General features: G+C 42.4%; 1 protein-coding gene across 1 annotated transcript; it reads left to right on the forward strand.

Moving 5' to 3' along the window:
• The first annotated feature begins 97 nt into the window (after window positions 1–97).
• Window positions 98–1,485, forward strand: LOC104499213 (glutamate receptor 4-like). The gene is made up of 2 exons (XM_010142687.1): window positions 98–185; window positions 1,319–1,485. Exons 1-2 carry the CDS (start codon window positions 98–100, stop codon window positions 1,483–1,485), a joined length of 255 nt encoding a protein of 84 aa, XP_010140989.1.
• Window positions 1,486–17,391: the final 15,906 nt, after the last annotated feature.

A 17,391-nucleotide genomic window follows, 5' to 3' on the forward strand; every position in this document is an offset into this window, starting at 1 on the left:
TCTTGATTTTGTTTGTAGCCGCCTCGTCCTCGATGCCTCTCTGAGCAGCAGCGAGCGAGCGAGCGGGAGAAGGCGAGGCAGAGAGGCAAAAGAGAAGATGAGGATAATTTGCAGACAGCTTGTCTTGTTGTTTTCTGGCTTTTGGGGACTAGCAATGGGAGCTTTTCCTAGCAGCGTGCAAATAGGTAAGCGCTGCATTGGGCTGGGTGCGTGTGTCCAGGGGTTCAATCCTTTGCGAAGTGAGTTGGAAGGGAGGCTCGGAAGGCAGGTGGCCGATCTCGCCGCCGCTGCTCATCCCATTTCCCTGCCTTGAGGAAAAATCCGCGTGGATTTGTGTCTGTGTTGCCTGTGTGTGTGTGTGTGTGCGCCTTCGCGGGCGGCAGGGAGGATGCTCGTCTCTTCCAGGACTGGTTCCAGCTCCGAGGTGTGGAGGATCGGAGGGGAGGAAGGGGCTCGGGGCTGATGCCTCCAGGCTGCTTCAGACCCCTCCGGGCTGCTTCAGACCCCTCCGGCACCCCCCGCTTTTCCCTGGCTCCCGGAGGGATGGCGAGTTACGTGCACCGGAGGTTGCGGTAGCCGGCAGGGGTGGGGGGTAAAAGGCAGCGCTGCCCTTCTTTCCTCTCACAGAGTTGGAAAGTTTAGGATTTTGTAGGTGTCTCTCCGTAGTCCTGTGTCTCATTCTCACCCCTTTCCCACCGCCTCCTGCTTCCCTCCTTTCGGACGCGTTTCGGATGGGACGCAGCTATCTGAATTCTTTCCAGCTCAGCTCCATCACTGCATCATTTCTCGTGGACTTGTAAAGATGCTGCTAATAAGGCTGAGCTGCTCCCTGCCTGCACATGGCTGCAGAGGAGCAAAGTTCATTCTATTCCTGTTCAGTGCAGATTAACGTACACTGAGTTGATATTTTTTTTAATCCAGAAACCACCGTTCCCTTTAATCAGCCCGTCACTTAATGTGAGAGGCTGTTGAGTAGCTGATTTACCAGTGTGTTCGGTATCAGGGAGATGGAGGCTAAACACTTTCAAAGGTCACTGTAATCATGACAGATTTGGGTATTTATGTATGAAAGGCTGGAAACTGAGAAGTCAGAAAAGAAGCATGAATGCATCAGGGAGGTTAGAATCGATTGAGGACAGTGACTTAAAGGCAGCATTGGTGATTACGAATATGATTAGTTTCTTCTCCATTAAAGTCCTAGGACTTGTCTTGCTGTGCAGCTTTGGGAGAGACAGTGGCTTGGTGTTACAAGGTAGTAAGTAGCCTGCAAATAATTCACCCTGCTTCCTTTGCTTTTTGCTTTTTTCTGTTTTTGTAGGTGGTCTCTTCATCAGGAACACAGATCAGGAATATACTGCTTTTCGATTAGCAATTTTTCTTCATAACACCAGCCCCAATGCATCTGAAGCACCTTTTAATTTGGTTCCTCATGTAGACAACATTGAAACAGCTAACAGCTTCGCTGTAACAAATGCCTGTAAGTAAACCTGCCATTGATCTGACCACCTTACGGGTAAATTGCAGTGGAAATAACAGGAAACCACAGCATTATCTTGCATTGCAAAGACATCAGTAAGTCTGTCTTCAGTATAGACACCCTTTGCAGAAGAGCACAAGGGGCAACAATCCATGTTAGTTCCTAACTGGAGCAAAATCCCCTCTCCTGCCTTCTGCTGACTAACCTCATGTGACATTTACTTTAGTGTTATTACTGTAGTTTCTTGCTTCTCAGTTTCTATGGAGATGAATTTTGTTGTTGTAAAGAAAAAATTATGAATGTCTCAAAGAGTCTGTAAACCCTGCGGTTACTCTTGCTCACTTTCGGGTATGGCATGCCTTGCGTTTATTTGGAAATACATGACAATATTTGTGCTCACAAGTGCTCTTCTACTGACTGGAAAGGAGACAGGGAAGCAGTGGTGTGCAGGATAATATATCTGAGTTGGTTGATGCTGCAGTTGATCTGGTGATGTCACTTGAGGCAGCCCTGCTCTTATATTCTAGGTTGTAAATGTCTCATATAATCTCGCAACGCATACATCCTGTGGGTTTGTCTCTATGCATCCATACATTGGTGCCAAATCAAGTTAGTATCTGATCTACTTGATTTCACAGACCACCTCAACTGGAACAAATACTCTCTTCCTACTATATATTTTATACACACACACCCGCACACACAGAGATGCGTATACACTGTGAGAGGAAAACAGAAAAAAAAATGCTCTTACCAAATGAGGTAACATTTACTTTTTTTTTTAATAAAGCAGACTATAATTAGCTGAACTTCCTACATTTGGATCACCTCAGGGTCTTTAGCCTCGGTTAAAACACATGCTGCATACCTCTTAATCTCTGATAGCGGCAAAGCAGTATTTCTATTTATCTTCATGTATGTCAGGCTTATAAAAAGGAATTCATGTTCTTATGTAAGACAGTGGGATGTGGTGTAGCAAAGCTGAAGACTGTAGTAGCATTACTACTTTGATGTCTGTATTTCAGGATTCTATAGGTTTTCCTCTGTGGCCTTTTAAGTTTTCCTAATCCCTCCTCTTCATTCAAGAGTGAATCACCTCTGGAAGTAGATGCCCTAAGCAACATTGCTGAGCGAGTTTAAAATAGAAACATACTGGAGAAGGTCTTACTGTTCATCGTGCCTTTAACATCAAGTACTGTGTTTCTCCCCACTTTCTCACAGCCGTCTCTGTGGCACTTTTTAAATATATAAGCATGGAATGTACTGTGCAGTTCTCATGTATAATTTATTGAATGATTGCTAAATTTATTTATACGAGTCTTTGGTACTCCAAGTTTCAGATGACCTTGTCACCTTATTTAATAGGAAAAGCTGATGAGCTGCGAAAATGGCTCCATTCATTCTGTGCAGGAAGGACTGATGTCCCATTAAGTGTGAATTCTATATGAAGCATGTATTAGCTGTGTTTAGCGTGAAAATCACTATAAAATGCCATAAGGAGAAAACGTTTCAAAAGGTGCTTTGGAACGGGAAAGAATCAGAACTATACAGGTGTTGTTCTTTGAGAAAATATTACAAGGCATGTTGTCTTTGCAGGCACTGATCATGTGTTCCATGAAAACAAATGACATAGTAGCTTTTTTAAACTCTCATTTTTAGTAAAAGAGGACAGGACTAAAATTCTTGTATATTGAAATCAGTAATTTTAGGTGAAGTTGATTAGTGTAGACTCTGCCTGTGCATCCAGTTCTACTAAATAATTTCTGAGGCCATTGTTACCTTTTGGATTAAGGGTATGGGACGGTATTTCCATTTGAACGTTAGTGAATTAATACCGATTTGCATAAATTTAAAATTGTCTATAATCGAACCACTTCGCTGTGTAGAACTAACACCATTGATTTTGCCCCAAACTCTCCTCATTTAGACTATTCGCAGCAGATTCTTCTCTCTCATTCTAACTGCCTTGGGTTATGCTTACCTTGCATTTTTTTAACTGAGGAAAACTTGTCCCCTTTTATTTGCTGTCATTTATAGTGATTCATAACTTTATAACCTGATCTTTTTTTTTTTTTCACTGAACCCAGTTTGAGTTCCAGAGAGTTCAAAGACTTGGAGATTATGAATCTTTATAGTATGGGGGGAGACGAGGGACGGGGGGTTGTGTGTGTATGGGAGAAGTGTATATGTTTATATGTGTGTATGCTCATATAATTCTGTACAGGTCTGTGTTAAATAGGTGTGATCTTACAGGCCTTACTGAGGTCTGTACTTCCCGCTTAACCCAACATGTGTTTTAGTCCAAGTTTGTGTTTATTGCACATTTTGCAATCTTGTGCCAATAGTCAGGCTGCTGCTGCTTTTTTTAAACGTTTTAATATCGAAGAGTGAGTTAAACAACGTCTTCCTCTAGTGAAATGTAGGCAAACTGGCTGACAACCGACTGAACGCATCACGTGTCCCTTAAGCTAAATATGAGCAGAATCCTGCAAAAATCAATTGTCTGATAGCTGGAGGACACCGGCTTCCACATGATTGAGTTTGCTGGCATGACAGAGGCTCTCAAAGTGCAGATGTGTGAGATTTGCTAACCTAATTAAAGAACCCCCGCCATCAGCTCTCAATTAAGTGATTTCATGGCAATGTGAAATGATAACTCTTTGCTCGACGGCTGTGAAACAGCAGCTTTGGATCTTGCTATTTGTGTAGAAATTACTCAGCTCTCGTGTCCCCAAACATACAGTACAGAAGCCTTAGAGCTGCTGGACTGAAATGAGTATTCGTGTGAGTTCAAGCGTAAAGCTCTGAGATATGACCAGTTACCTCTATTTCAGTTTCCGTTTGCTGCAGAGATTACTTGTGAAGATCCAGGGCCTGGCCCCTTGCATGTGTTAGGGACAGTAAACAGACTATTTAAAAAAGTTATGGATGCCATATTAGCAGGTAACTCACTGCAATGCTGGAACATCTGGACTGGTTTTTGCTTTTCCCCGTATAAAACCATATATCCAAACGTTCACCCAGGAATACTTTTGGAATGCAATAATTTTGTATATTCAATTTAATATCTATCTTCTGACTGTTATCTTAAGCGTTTCCATTTTCTTTAGGCATGCCCAGAACGTTAGTGTTTTTGTTCTAAATCATGAATGCATATGGAACAGGTTCCTTACACAGATAGACTCTCTTGTAAGTTTACAAAATCAGTCTGATCTGTATGAGTTTGGAGATAGTCCTTTTACTTTCCCCTTCCCATTTGCGTATTTTATTTAAACTCTGTTCATTTCTTTTGCACTACATACATTATTCAGAGAATCTCTCTTACTGACAGAGAGAGCTGAAATTATTGCAAAACATGAATAGTACAAGATTCTTACTCATCAGAACACAATACACCAGAGCTGAGACATTTGACTATTGGCATACACTGGTTTGCACGTTAGAAGTAGGAAAATTTGCTTGTGATTAGAAATGTCCCTTCAGCTTGATTTCAGATGTGGGAGCAATGCATTGATTTTTGGAGAGCATTGTATGTATTTATTCTGTAGCTGAATGCAAAATAATTTTCCCCACTCCATGCACCATCTCTCTTACTCTAGTGTATCCCAGCGATGCAGCCAACATTAAACCTGCTTGCATGCTTTTGGGAGGCAGCTCTGTAATTTTACAAGGAACTGTTTGCCTTCCAGCTCTCGTCTTTTGGTTGAGAATTTTTCTATTGAAGTTTCAAAAATCCTTAATGTATAACCAGTCTTGCAGTTCAAGTACAGGATTAGGCTAAATGAGGAAGAAAAGGGATCGATTCAAGTCTTTCATCAGTGTTTCATACCAAAAGTAAAGCTTTTCCCCTTGAGCCTCTTTGACTTCACGTGGATTCCGAGATTAATATATTCCTAATAAGTATAATTTGGGGTAAATCAGATGTTCCTCTTGTTTATTCTTGCGCACATTTCAGTTCTTACCAGATTTTAATCCCAGTAGATACAAAACCGCCCAAATATAACTTTGTTTGTTATGTGCGTCGTGGATAATAAGAAGAAAAGTCTACTGGAATTAAAGAGTTTGTGCCTTGGAATAACTTTCCTCTTTTCCTGAGAGTTAGTCTCTTTGACTTTCATGCCCTCCAGACTCATGCACTGTCGATGACCTGGAGTCGGAGGCCCTGATTTTGCCTCACCAGTGTGAATCCTGTTTCTGGGTGAGATCCACCAAGCTTGGGGTCAGCCCTGAGGAACCTCCCTCATCACCCTGCCGTCTTGGTGGGTCTGTCTCTGGGGCTGTGTTTGCTAGTGAGGGAAGAGGCAATGTCATTTTGGAGTTCACTTTTCTGCTGAGACGTTCCAAAAGCCGAGGAAACAGACTCAAATGTATTATTACCTTTATATTGTGACTGGCTGTCACTTTACTTACAGCAGTTTCAGCTTTGATTTGCTAAGCTGCATCATAATGGGATTTTCATTAAATTTGGTTATTAATTCTGCGTTATAATTACAGCTCAATTTAGCAATAGGAATGTAACCTTAGTTTAATAATCAGTGTCATTTAAAACCATGGTGTTCTTTATTTAGAAAGTGTGTTCTCATGCAGCTGAATGGTATTTTGCTATCAAGAGCAGTGCAGTATTCCCAAGGATGCAGTTTGGAGTATATTGAGGCTCACCATACGGTCAGGTTTGAACTGCAAAAGCAAATAGCGTGACAGTTGGCTAGAAGAGTGGAACTGGATTAAACTGTACCCTTTTAAAATGGGATTGATTACAAAAAACCTCAAAACAAAACACTTGAAGTGAGTGTTTTACTTTAATACATGTAGTTCATTCAAAGCTAGACCCAATTATTGAAAACAATTTCTCTTAAAATTTCTATTATTAGCACTTGCTGATGGAATCAAAGAATATGTGTGTACTTGGGTGTCATTTATCAAAAGGGTTCTGTATATTTTTAACATAGAAGATACATATCCCAAAAGCTTCCTAGCTCTCAATGTGATCCTTGTAAACAGCTGTACAGCAGAGAGAAAATCAGCCATCAATAGCTCAAATCCATCAGAGTCCGGATTTAATTTTCAGTGTTATTGTTGGGAAAATAAATGATGGGCCTTTGCTGAAATACAGTCAAATTTCTTCAGCGAAAATTCAGAACATGCATTTCTGTGGCAGGAAATGAGACTTTTGTCCTAGAAGTTACTACCAGTGCAAGTGCAGTACTTCTTGTGCAGACAAAGCACTTGAACAAGTTAATTAAACTGATTAACTTCAGCTTTATCATTGTAATCTAAGTTTATATGCCAGTCAAAATAGCTCATACATTTCATTTTCACGTCTTGATTCTTTTGAGACTTGCTTGTTCATGAGAGAGGAAGCCGTCTGCTTTGGTTTCTTAACTGTTTTAGATCTTCCTATGAATTGTGCAAATGCAGGTAAACTTCTTTGAATTTAAACGTGTTGGACTAAAAAATCTTTTTCTCGTGGTTCTTATTCCTTAATATACAACTGAGTTAAAGGGGATGAAATTTATGCTAGTGTGCAAGTGAAGAACTCTGTGTGATTGCACCAGCGTAGTTAAAAGGAAGAATTTGCTTCCTCTCTAGATTTCCACTGTCCTCTGGGCAGTGGACTTGAGGCAGAGATTTTGGACTAGTACAGCACCAGCTGTGTCTGCTTGTGCAGCTTAGGTGGGCTTACCTATACTGAAGTTACGTATGTGGACACAACGTCAAACTAGATAATTTGTTCCTCTGTAAATCAAGAATTGCTCTTCTGAATTTGGGAAAATAAATTTGCTCAAATGCATCTGATCACAGTGTCTCAACAGTGTTTCAACATTATGGCGTTGCTTTACTTTTAACCATTTTCTCAGAAGTTTTATTATCTTCCTCTATATAGTTTGGGTTCTTAAGTAACTATTTGTTATTATTATTATTTTAGAGATATACTGGCATTTAACAATGCTGATATGGATTCAGTTGTTTGTCAGTGCAATGATGGGTTGAGTGCCCTTAAAAATTCCGTATCAGCGATGTCTGTTTTCAGGCACCCAAGTTCAAATCTTGCATTTTGGCATTCAGAGATGTTCTAATATTTTCCAGAGTGCTCAGCAGCACCTGCCTTCCCAATAGGAACTGCTTACTACTGAGCACTTTGGAAAATCTGTCCTTATCTGTGTGATAACACTGGAGTCAACTGACTTGTCTCAATAGTGTAGTAGTGAGGACTTTGTTTCTTCCTTGTTCTTTTTCCTTTAGGCCTGATGAAGTATCTGCCTAACTTCTTCAGATAATTGCAGCTTCTGTTTTCTGGATCCTTATGGTAAGAAGCTGGAACCAGAGTGTCACATATCCCTCATCCTCATCTTGGCAATGCACTGTAAGGACTCAGCCCATCCTTCCTCTTCATGAGGTTCCTCAGAAGCTGCTGATACATAAGTTCTATACGGGACCCAAGGGGGAATACCTGGATGGTTGTTTCATGCTGAGTTTTGGCCAGCTATGCTAACATTAACAAAGTCCAGTTTAAATATTGGTCCTTCTCCTGCAGTTTTTTTCCCCAGGCAGAGCTGTGTGTGATTGAAGTAGGGCTCTACCTGAGCAGGCACTGCAGCTTGGAACCCGTTAGAATGAACGAATAGCAGGAATCAGCTTATTCACAAGGTGAACACCCTCTCATTCTTTTGTCTCATGGCTCGAATTTGTTAAAGTATTAAATTGCTTAACTCCTGTTATTTTTTAAAAAACATGTTTAGAAATTGGACTCCTGGTATGTAATTGCCTGTTTTAAAAGAGTGTCGTTTGTGCTACTGTTTTCTTGTGTTCTACAGGCTCTTTCGGTGTCGTATTTATATGCTCCTGAAAAATGCAGCCTTGTGCAGTACATTTCTATATTCTAAAGTCATGGACAATGTGAGCGTGACTGCTGCATAAATGCGAAGAGAGCACAAGAGCAACAAAAAGAACTTACACTTTTCACCAGTTTATTTTATTTATTAGATTCTTCGTGGGGAGAGGCTTTAAACATATTTTCAAGACTGGTATTTTAACTCCTCAGAACTCTGTTGCTCACTTGCAGACCCTCTGCGGCGTAGATTCTGTGCCATTTTGTGTGCACCCTCTTCCAGTCGCTTTTACTTGTTTAGTACTCTTTTAAACCCAAAATTTGAACTTCATTTTTATTTGCGCATCCCCTTTGCGTACAATTCAGATATGCCCAATGAATATCCACCAAACAGGTGTTTTAGGAAAGCTCACAGGTAGTGAGGGTTAACTACCAAAAGGAATTGAGACTTTTACACTTTGTTTCCCTCAATTTTCAAACCCATTTTTAAATGGATATAGAATTTACCTTTTCACCTTGTGATGTAAAAGGGAATGCATTTGTTAGTTTTAGAAATTATTATACTAAATTATTAGGAATTTTTGTCCAGAGTATTCTGGTTTTGTTAATTTCTTTCACAGTTATGTGTTATGCTTCATTTCTTTTTGTTAAAGATTTCACTGATACCGTATGGCTTTTTTTTCAGTGCCAGGGTCAGATCTGTTTCTTCAGTGTGTAAATGATTCATGTAATACATATTCAAGGCAGAGGCATGGGAAGGAGAAGAAATTCTTGCAGAGCAAAGAGAGTATAAAATATAGCGTATTATTTGTTCAGAAAAGCTTCCTGTCCTACTTTAATATTCCTGATGTACAGTAGCAGTATTTCACACTACTCGTTAGTGTGAGATATGGGTCTGGATGGTGCTGTGTTCAGGTCTGGAAAACATTATTAAGTGAGAAACGCTTTATCAAGCACAGATATACTTATGTAAAATTCGGGAGTAAAAAGCTGTAATATTGTTAAAAAAGCGCATTTGCATCAGTATACTTAGTTCTTTGTTTCCTCGCCTAGGCTGGTGGAGGGAAAAGGAACCATACTTTACAGACCCAGGGTCTCACCAGAGTCACGTAGGACCTTGTGTTAGTGATCTCCTCCAGGTGCATTTGTCTTAGAGGGGCTTGCTAATAACAGCCTCCAGCCTTGGCCATTCCCATCCCTTTACACGGACAAGGGTGTTTAAGAATGGACTTTTCAAAAACACTGCAGCTGGGAGGATATTTTCCTTTGAAAATCAATACTCTTGGCTGACTTGGGAGTTTTTCTCACATCTTCTCCAAGTAGAAAGCACAAGCGAGATAAGAAGCGGGATCTTGCGGCGGTTTGCACACCCTGTTAGTGCTGTCTCTGTATTATCTGTATCTGTTTGTGTGGTCCCCAGCTGAGAGCTGGTCAGGGGATTTCATTTCTCAGATCCTTTGTTTTAACATCAGTATTCTGTCCAGAGCTTCTCTTGGGCAGTAAAATCAACTTGGTTATACCGTAAGTGGTACATTGTGAAACGCTGGAATAGGTTGCCCCGAGAAGTTGTGGATTCCCCATCCCAGGAGGTGTTCAGGGCCAGACTGGATGGGACTTTGAGGAACCTGATCTAGTGAAAGGTGTCGCTGCTCATGGGAAGGAGGTTGGAACTAGATAATCTTTACAGTCCCTTCCAACCCAACCCATTTGGTGATTCTATTGATAAGAATTGGAGTTGCTGTCTGGAGGCACAAGCGAATGTCCAAGGAAAAGACCGTAAGGGGACATTGGTGTGTTGGGAGACCGTACATGTGCATCCGTTGCAGGGTTACATATTCCCCATGAAAGTGCGTGGCTGGCAGAGCAGGATTAGTGCCATATGGAAATGATCCAAGTTACAAGTCCTTGCAGATGATACAGAAAAGATCTGAAAGCAGTCTGTGGGATGAAATGTCTGATGGCTGTGAGCATCAGTGCTTCAAAGAAGAAAAACAAAAAGTAAAGGTCACCGAAATACATGGGAGAGCCGATAGCATGTAATATTGCTCACAGATTGTTGTGTTCTAAAGGATAGCTGGGGCCAATTTGATCACCCAGTCTGACCAACAAGGTGCTGGTCAGCCAGCCTCAATTATCTTCTTTATCTGACACCTTTTTTTTTTTTTTTCAAATAAATCTGGTGTTGAATTAAAGATTGAAAGAATCACAGGTAAATTATCATGTCATCAACACGTCATTTGGACATATCACCCACTATCTTTATCTGTGTTGAATGTAGAAGTCATACAGAGCAGGCAAGCAGAAAAAAAAAATTGCCTACTGGGTTTGTTGTTGGTCTTTAATGTAGAGAGATACCATAACCATGGTTTGCATCCAGTCACCATAGCTGGGCAGCTCGAGAGCCTGCCGAGGTTTGTTCTGCCTGGTTGTTACTGTGTCTAGCCTGCACAGAGGAGCAGTGTGGGACACCCTTAGTAGCAAGGCTTATGCCGTGGAAAGACGTGTAATGACTTACTGGGGCCTTTTTCTAATTCGCTTGAATAATACTTCCAGTGGACGCACATGGTGGGTGATTCCCCTCTCCTAAGAAAGAACATCTCCTAATCCCACAGCAGGAAGTGTGGCTTGAAGCAATAGTAATACAAGCTTGGTAAATATTTTCAAAGACCATCAAGTACGTTTTTGCAACAAATGTGCTCTAATCCCTGGTATTTGTATTTACAGACTCGTCTACCTACAAATACAACTTGATGGTCATGCATGTTACATATATTTCACTTTCCATGATCCACAGAGGATGTGAATCTATTACTGCTTTCACCTGGAGGCGTTAGCTTAAGATACCAAGATTTACAAATTAAGCCTTGCAAGTTCCTGGTTTCATCTGTTTTGTGTGTCAGAGGAGATGGCAGCCTGAACACAAACATGGTGATGAATGAGATTTAATGCGCAAGAATATTTGCAGAAAGCAAAAGCCTGAATAAAGGAGTACGGGAAGTGCTCCCATAGCTGTCTTTGATGATCTGTTGTACTATTCTGAATAGCAGATGTATACAGAAAGAGGAGAAAAAGGGCAAACCTTTTATTTCCTTATACCATAAGTCATTAGAACAGGGAGAAATAGTAACACAAGACCTCAGCAATAAATTATGGTGTACTAATAGCTGTACTTGCAGTGTCCTGTTTACTACCAGTCCATCCGTTAAATAGTTTGCTTAAATGATTTATTATACAGTTATTATTAAAATCAGCTGGAAAACTACGAGGTGTTTCTTAGAGAACCGTCTTACAAAAAGAACAGGCAGAGTTAATGCACATGTGGCAGGGTGGAATTAAGGAGGTTCGGCCAGGCATCGTGTGCAGTGATTTGGAGCCCAGGAAGGAGGTGGACCTGCCCTGGTTCTTCAGGGACCCTAGCAAGACTCAGAAGCAACAGATTGCCTCGAGTGTGGAGTCGAATGAGTTTGAGATCTTGCGCCTGAAGGGTCTGCTCACCCTGTTACCCTCGGTTGGGTAGGAGGAGGGATCTGAGATAGGGCAGGAGCTGGGCGTTAGAGCTGGGCATTATTCAGTGCTAGGGAAGGAGATTTCAGAGGGTGGAGGAAGGACTGTTGTGCAGCACTGCTCGCTGCTTTGGGAGTTCTCCGCTCCTGAAAACAGAGCGGGAGGCTGTGGCTGGTGTGTGTGAATTAGGGGTTATAGCTTGTGTGAGCTGACATGGCTTTGGAAGACTTTAAGGTGGACACGTGGTTGTGCCAAGCTGAAAACTGACCATGGAGGGGAAGTAACAACTAGTCCACGTGTCCAGTGGAGTACAGGAGGAGTTAATAGATGTGGAAAAATATAAGACTAAAAAGTATTGTTTAAAGAGACAAAGGGAAAATTCTGTTTGGTTGCACAAGCCATCCTCCTCTCCCTCCCTGCTTCATGCTGTTACATACCCCAGCCTTTCATGGCAAAATGGGAACAGTCTGCAGGAGGCACCACCACTGGAAGCGCTGGACAGTGTGCTTCCGGAGCTCTGCACCACTGGAGGAGGGATGCTGCACCGCAGGCAGCAGCTGGCCTTCGAGGGGTGAGTCACTTGTCCCCTTCCTGCCCCACGCCTAGGGACAGGCTGTTGTGGCTTCTGGGTTTGGCACATGGGTTTCGCTCCTGTAAGGTATTGATTACAAATAGCCATCAGCTTAACTGCTGCAGGAGAAGGAAGGAAAGGGACAGAGCATAAAACATTTCGGGTTTGGTTACAGACAGAAAGGAAATTACATCCTTATTACATCCTCAGAGAAACTGTGCCTGTTTCAGTCTCAGTCTTACTGTCCCCAGCCTGCCCGAGACTCCATCATGTTCAATATTTTAATATTTAAAAGGAGTGAATGGAAGGAGGGAGTGGTGGCTTTGTACCACAAAAGACAGTTTGTACAATTGAGTTGGATTGCTTTCCGCCATTCTTGTCTGAGTCTCTGACAGATGTTGAAGGACTCCTGGATTTTTATTTCCTGATGAAAGCCCCAGAAAGCCCATCATTCCTTCAGTTACTGTTTATGATGGGAATCTTCTGCACTTCAGTACAGTTGGCAGGCACCAGAGCTTCACATCTTAATCACATTTTCTTTGTCAGCCTTTCACATACTGTGCTAAATGGGAGACTAGCAGAAAATCCTTTGAGCAATTACAATAATAGGATAATAATAATTATTGCAGTTCCTTGCACTTCTATGGTGTCTATGAGATTAAAATGACATCCAGCATAATGCTACCCCTTTGAAAAGGTGATGCCAGCAGCATCACCTTGAGAAACTGCTCTCCATGGCCTCCGCTTCTGGCTCCTTTATCTTTGGTATGGTCAAGCAGGGCTGTGCTACCACCTTCCTATTCACGTCTGTGAGCAACTGACTGCACAAATAAAGGTCTGAAAGAGAATGTGAATGTGGGGAAGCGGCAGCACGAAGAAGGGGTTTTTTCCCCCTGTTTGTAGTTGTGAAGGACTGGAGAACATTAAAGGGTAAATTCTCTCCAATTCAGAGGGACCATGCTTACGTGAGGCATTTTTCTTTCTTGGGTGCACGTCATGTAGATCTTAGGAGCATTAGGGAGAGTTAAATGCATACAGCCAAAAATGTGACACGTGTAGCTTTAAGCCTGTTGGTTTCTTAAAATGTGCATTAAAATAATGCACTACCTTCCTACCTGGTCCTGTCTGTGAAAGTCTTGTCTGCAAACTGTTGGATTATTGGTACAGTACATTAGCAGTTTCTATATACTGAAATAAAATCCTTTGGGACCTTTTCCTGGTCCACAAAAAGTGTTCCACACTTAATTAAAATTACGAAGTTCAGCATCAATCTTTTAAAATGTACCTATTGTTAGTGCTGTGATGATGATAAGTTCCTTAAGGATATCTGAGACCATAATAAGCTGGTGCCATAGTTTTTTCTACTGAGACAAAAATAGCAAAGTGATTTAAAATCTTAGATTTCTTTTTTTTTTTGGTGGTGCAGCCTGTAACTTTCCATGTTAAGAATGCAGAACAACTCCAGCTTTTAGTGGGAGCCTGTCCCTTCTTCTCACCTCTCTCAGTAGATCCAAACAGAGATGAAAGCATTCAAAACCTGTCATCTGTGGTAAGGGTGACTGAAAAAGCTGTGTTTGTCACTTGAATTAATGTGGCTCTCCTGGTGCTTGACTTCCACACGGAAAATAATGGCTCAGACTTCCTAAACTAAAGGATGTTCCATGACTCTGGCTCCCTGTACACCCAACTATAACCCACATGCGTCCATTTCCAGTACCGGACTGGGTGAAATGGGACTACAAGAATGATCAGAGGGATGTAACACCTCTGCTATGAGGACAGGCTGTGAGAATTGGGGTTGGTGGAACTTGCATTCTTCTCCTTCAGGGCTTCCTGTACATATTCGTGAGTGTATCTGCACTATGGCTTTCTCGCACCTATCTGCAAGAGAATTTGAGCAACAGCTGAATTTCTGGAGATCAAACTGTTAGTTTTCTTAGAATTGTTACTTGCATCTCAAATTATGCACTTGGTTGACAGTGTTTGCCACCAAGAAAGGAAGTTTGGGGTGATGGGGACAGGCTGCTGAGGCTGTGCTACAGCATTTTGGGGTGGTGGCTGAGGTTGAGCGGCAGAGGCAGACACAGGCAGACAGTGTGTAAAAATCTTACTTGGTTTTTTCAGTGTGTATGTAGAGAAAGCTTTGCAAAATACTTAAATATCTTTAAAACTCTCTAATTTGGCTTTATGTTGACAACTGTAAATGTTTAGGAGATGCTTTCCAGGAAGAGACATTAAGAGACTTGGCACATTGTGGCAGGGCAAATTCCACTGCACCTTTGGAAGCATGGATGGGAGTTACCTTGGACCAAGTTATTGACCATTTCTGGTTGAAACTGCTGCCCAAAAGTCTGTGTGAATGTGTTTAGCTGACAGCTGTCCTTCTGTGCATGGATTCTTATACTTCTTTCAGCTAATTCAATGATTGAAATAGTAAATCTAGCACTCAGGCAGCTCCTGGATTTACGGCCATCCCCGAAGGACTTTGACTTGCAGTTATTGATACAGGTTGTTTTTAAAATTTGTAACAGAAATAATAACTCTGTGGTAATATTTGTTCTCCTGCTTATTTAGAGCACTGAGCGTGAGAACAAAACAACCACCTGGAAATTCCTGGGGCAAAGCTTTGGCTCAGTGCTCTGCTGTTCCTTACAGGGCATGAAAGCCAGAGACATTTCAAAGACTTTAGGCAATTTTCAGAAGTTGCAGAGATGTAAAACCAAAGTAAAATTTGGCACAAAGTGGCAAATAGTATATTTAACTGTTTTAGGTGCTCTGCTTCTCTCTTTCCACTTCATTGTTGTTTTCCACTATTTGGGGAAGTGCACATGCACCGCAGAAGATTTTAGTGAGTTGTCTCTGTCCCATTCCACATCCTCACAGGATGTCAGTGACCTTCAGCAGTTTGTTCTGCCTCTCTTGCTGCCCTTTTGTTGTCCGCAGTGTTGCCCAGAGGGCACTCTGGATCTCAAGAGGTTACAGCAGATCTCTTGAGTCTAGCCAGTAATGAGGGCATCCTAGAAAAGTGACAACAGGCAGCTGGAGACAAGCAGAGTCCAGTCTCAGTGAACCACCCAATGTGGAATTGGCCCTGCCTTCTCTTGGGCTTCCCTCTTGGGCTGTTCCATCCGCCTCATGAGGTTCCACAAGGCCAAGTGCAAGGTTCTGAACCTGAGTCAGGGCAATCCGTGGTATGAATACAGGCTGGGGGATGAAGGGACTGAGAGCAGCAATGTGGAGACTGTCTTGGAGGTGCTGGTGGATGGAAAACTGGACATGAGCCAACAATGTGCGCTTGCAGCCCAGAAGGCCAACCGTATCTTGGGCTGCATCAAAAGAAGTGTGGCCAGCAGGTAAAGGGAGGTGATCTTGCCCCTCTGCTCTGGCGAGACTCCACCTAGAGTACTGCCTCCAGCTCTGGAGTGAGTGCAAGAAAGACATGAACCTGTTGGAGAGGATCCAGAGGAGGGCACAAAAATTATCAGAGGGCTGGAACACCTCTCCTGCAAGGAAAGGCTGAGTGATTCCGCCTGGAGAAGAGAAGGCTCCAGGGATACCTTACTTGGGGCTTTCAGTACTTAAAGGGGACCTGTGCGAAAGATGGGGACAAACTTTTTAGCAGCGTCTGTTGCAACTGGACAAGGGGTGATGGTTTTAAACAAAAAGAGAGGAGATTTAGACAATATAAGGAAGAGATTTTTTACAATGAGGATGGTGAAACGCTGGCACAGGTTGCCCAGAAAGGTGGTAGAAGCCCTCTACCTGGCAATATTCAAGGTCAAGTTGAATAGGGCTCTGAGCAACATAATCTAGTTAAAGATGTCCCTGTGGAGCGGCTGGACTAGATGATCTTTAAAGATCCCTTCCAACTCAAATCATTCTACGATTCTGTGATTCTAAGCTTTATAAAGGGAATCTGCCAACAGCACTGTTTACTCAGTGTTGATATTAGGGATGATTTGTGTATGTATGTGTGTTCAGTCCTAGCTGCCATATGTGTTTTCCATGTTTCTATGAGCATCTGTTGGAAGTGTGATGTCTTCTGGTACCCAGCAATGGAGAGAAGGACATGGAGCACGCGGGCAGGAGATATTTCCTCAGAAGATGTAAGAAATGAAAACCAGGTTTCTTCTGCAGTTGTGCTTAGGGAGAGCCTTTCCTCTGGCTGAGGTCATGTTTTCACTGAAACAATGTGAACATTAAGTATTTTTATCTTAAGGACTAAGAAACTAACTTTGGTGTAAACCTGTGACATGGAAGAGCTTTGTCATAGGGAAAGGCTACCGTAGTCAATGGCTTTTGTTTTAATTTGTGACAAAGGCAATCATTAGTCAAACAGACAACCTGTGACCTGAAGGAAAGCCCTTCCATAGTGGGGACAGAAAATGTCTTTAAATTAGTTTTCTTCTTACATTCATGTCTTTGTAAGAAGAGGTTTAGTGATGTGATCAGGTGTGAGCAAGATGAATGGCTTTCAGGTATGCCTGGGATAATGGCTTTGCTTTGTTGTTGGTTTTTGTTGTTGTTTGTTGTTGTTTGTTTCAAGAATCTCCCAAATAAATCTTACAAAGCTTGAAAAAATTTAAAACTCCAACGTGGGTGAACACGGGCAAAGCTGGTACTTTCCATTTCAGTGAGGCACACCAGGACGGATGTTGTGTTGGATTACTGCCATTTCACAGGTCATTAATGACCTGCAGAGAAGCTGCTGCCTCACCGCCACCCTGAGACCTGGCAGCGTTCCCACGCAGGTCTTGTGGCGTCCCTCGCTGTGGGGTTACTGTGTCCCTGCTGACACCATCTGAGCCCGGCTTGACCTCAGGAAGGGACTTGAGTGATGGGCAGGGCTGGTTTTAGGATACGGATGGGGTTAAGCAGGTAGGCTCGTACTAAAGCCGCGGAGGGCTGCAGCTATTTGAGGATGTTGAAGCAAACCTCCGTTAAGCTCTAGCCCACGCCGTGGCTGCCCATGCTGAGCAGTGCCCACCTCCGTGGCTGGCTGCCAGGGGC

This window comes from Buceros rhinoceros, unplaced genomic scaffold (assembly GCF_000710305.1).
Source record: "Buceros rhinoceros silvestris isolate BGI_N320 unplaced genomic scaffold, ASM71030v1 scaffold6069, whole genome shotgun sequence".
NCBI lineage: Eukaryota > Metazoa > Chordata > Aves > Bucerotiformes > Bucerotidae > Buceros > Buceros rhinoceros.

Bases quoted from the DNA above. Each gene is read 5' to 3' on its own strand.
- LOC104499213 (XM_010142687.1), top strand. From the start codon at position 98: ATGAGGATAATTTGCAGACAGCTTGTCTTGTTGTTTTCTGGCTTTTGG. The intron at 186-1,318 runs GTAAGCGCTGCA...CTGTTTTTGTAG, and splicing joins TCCTAGCAGCGTGCAAATAG to GTGGTCTCTTCATCAGGAAC.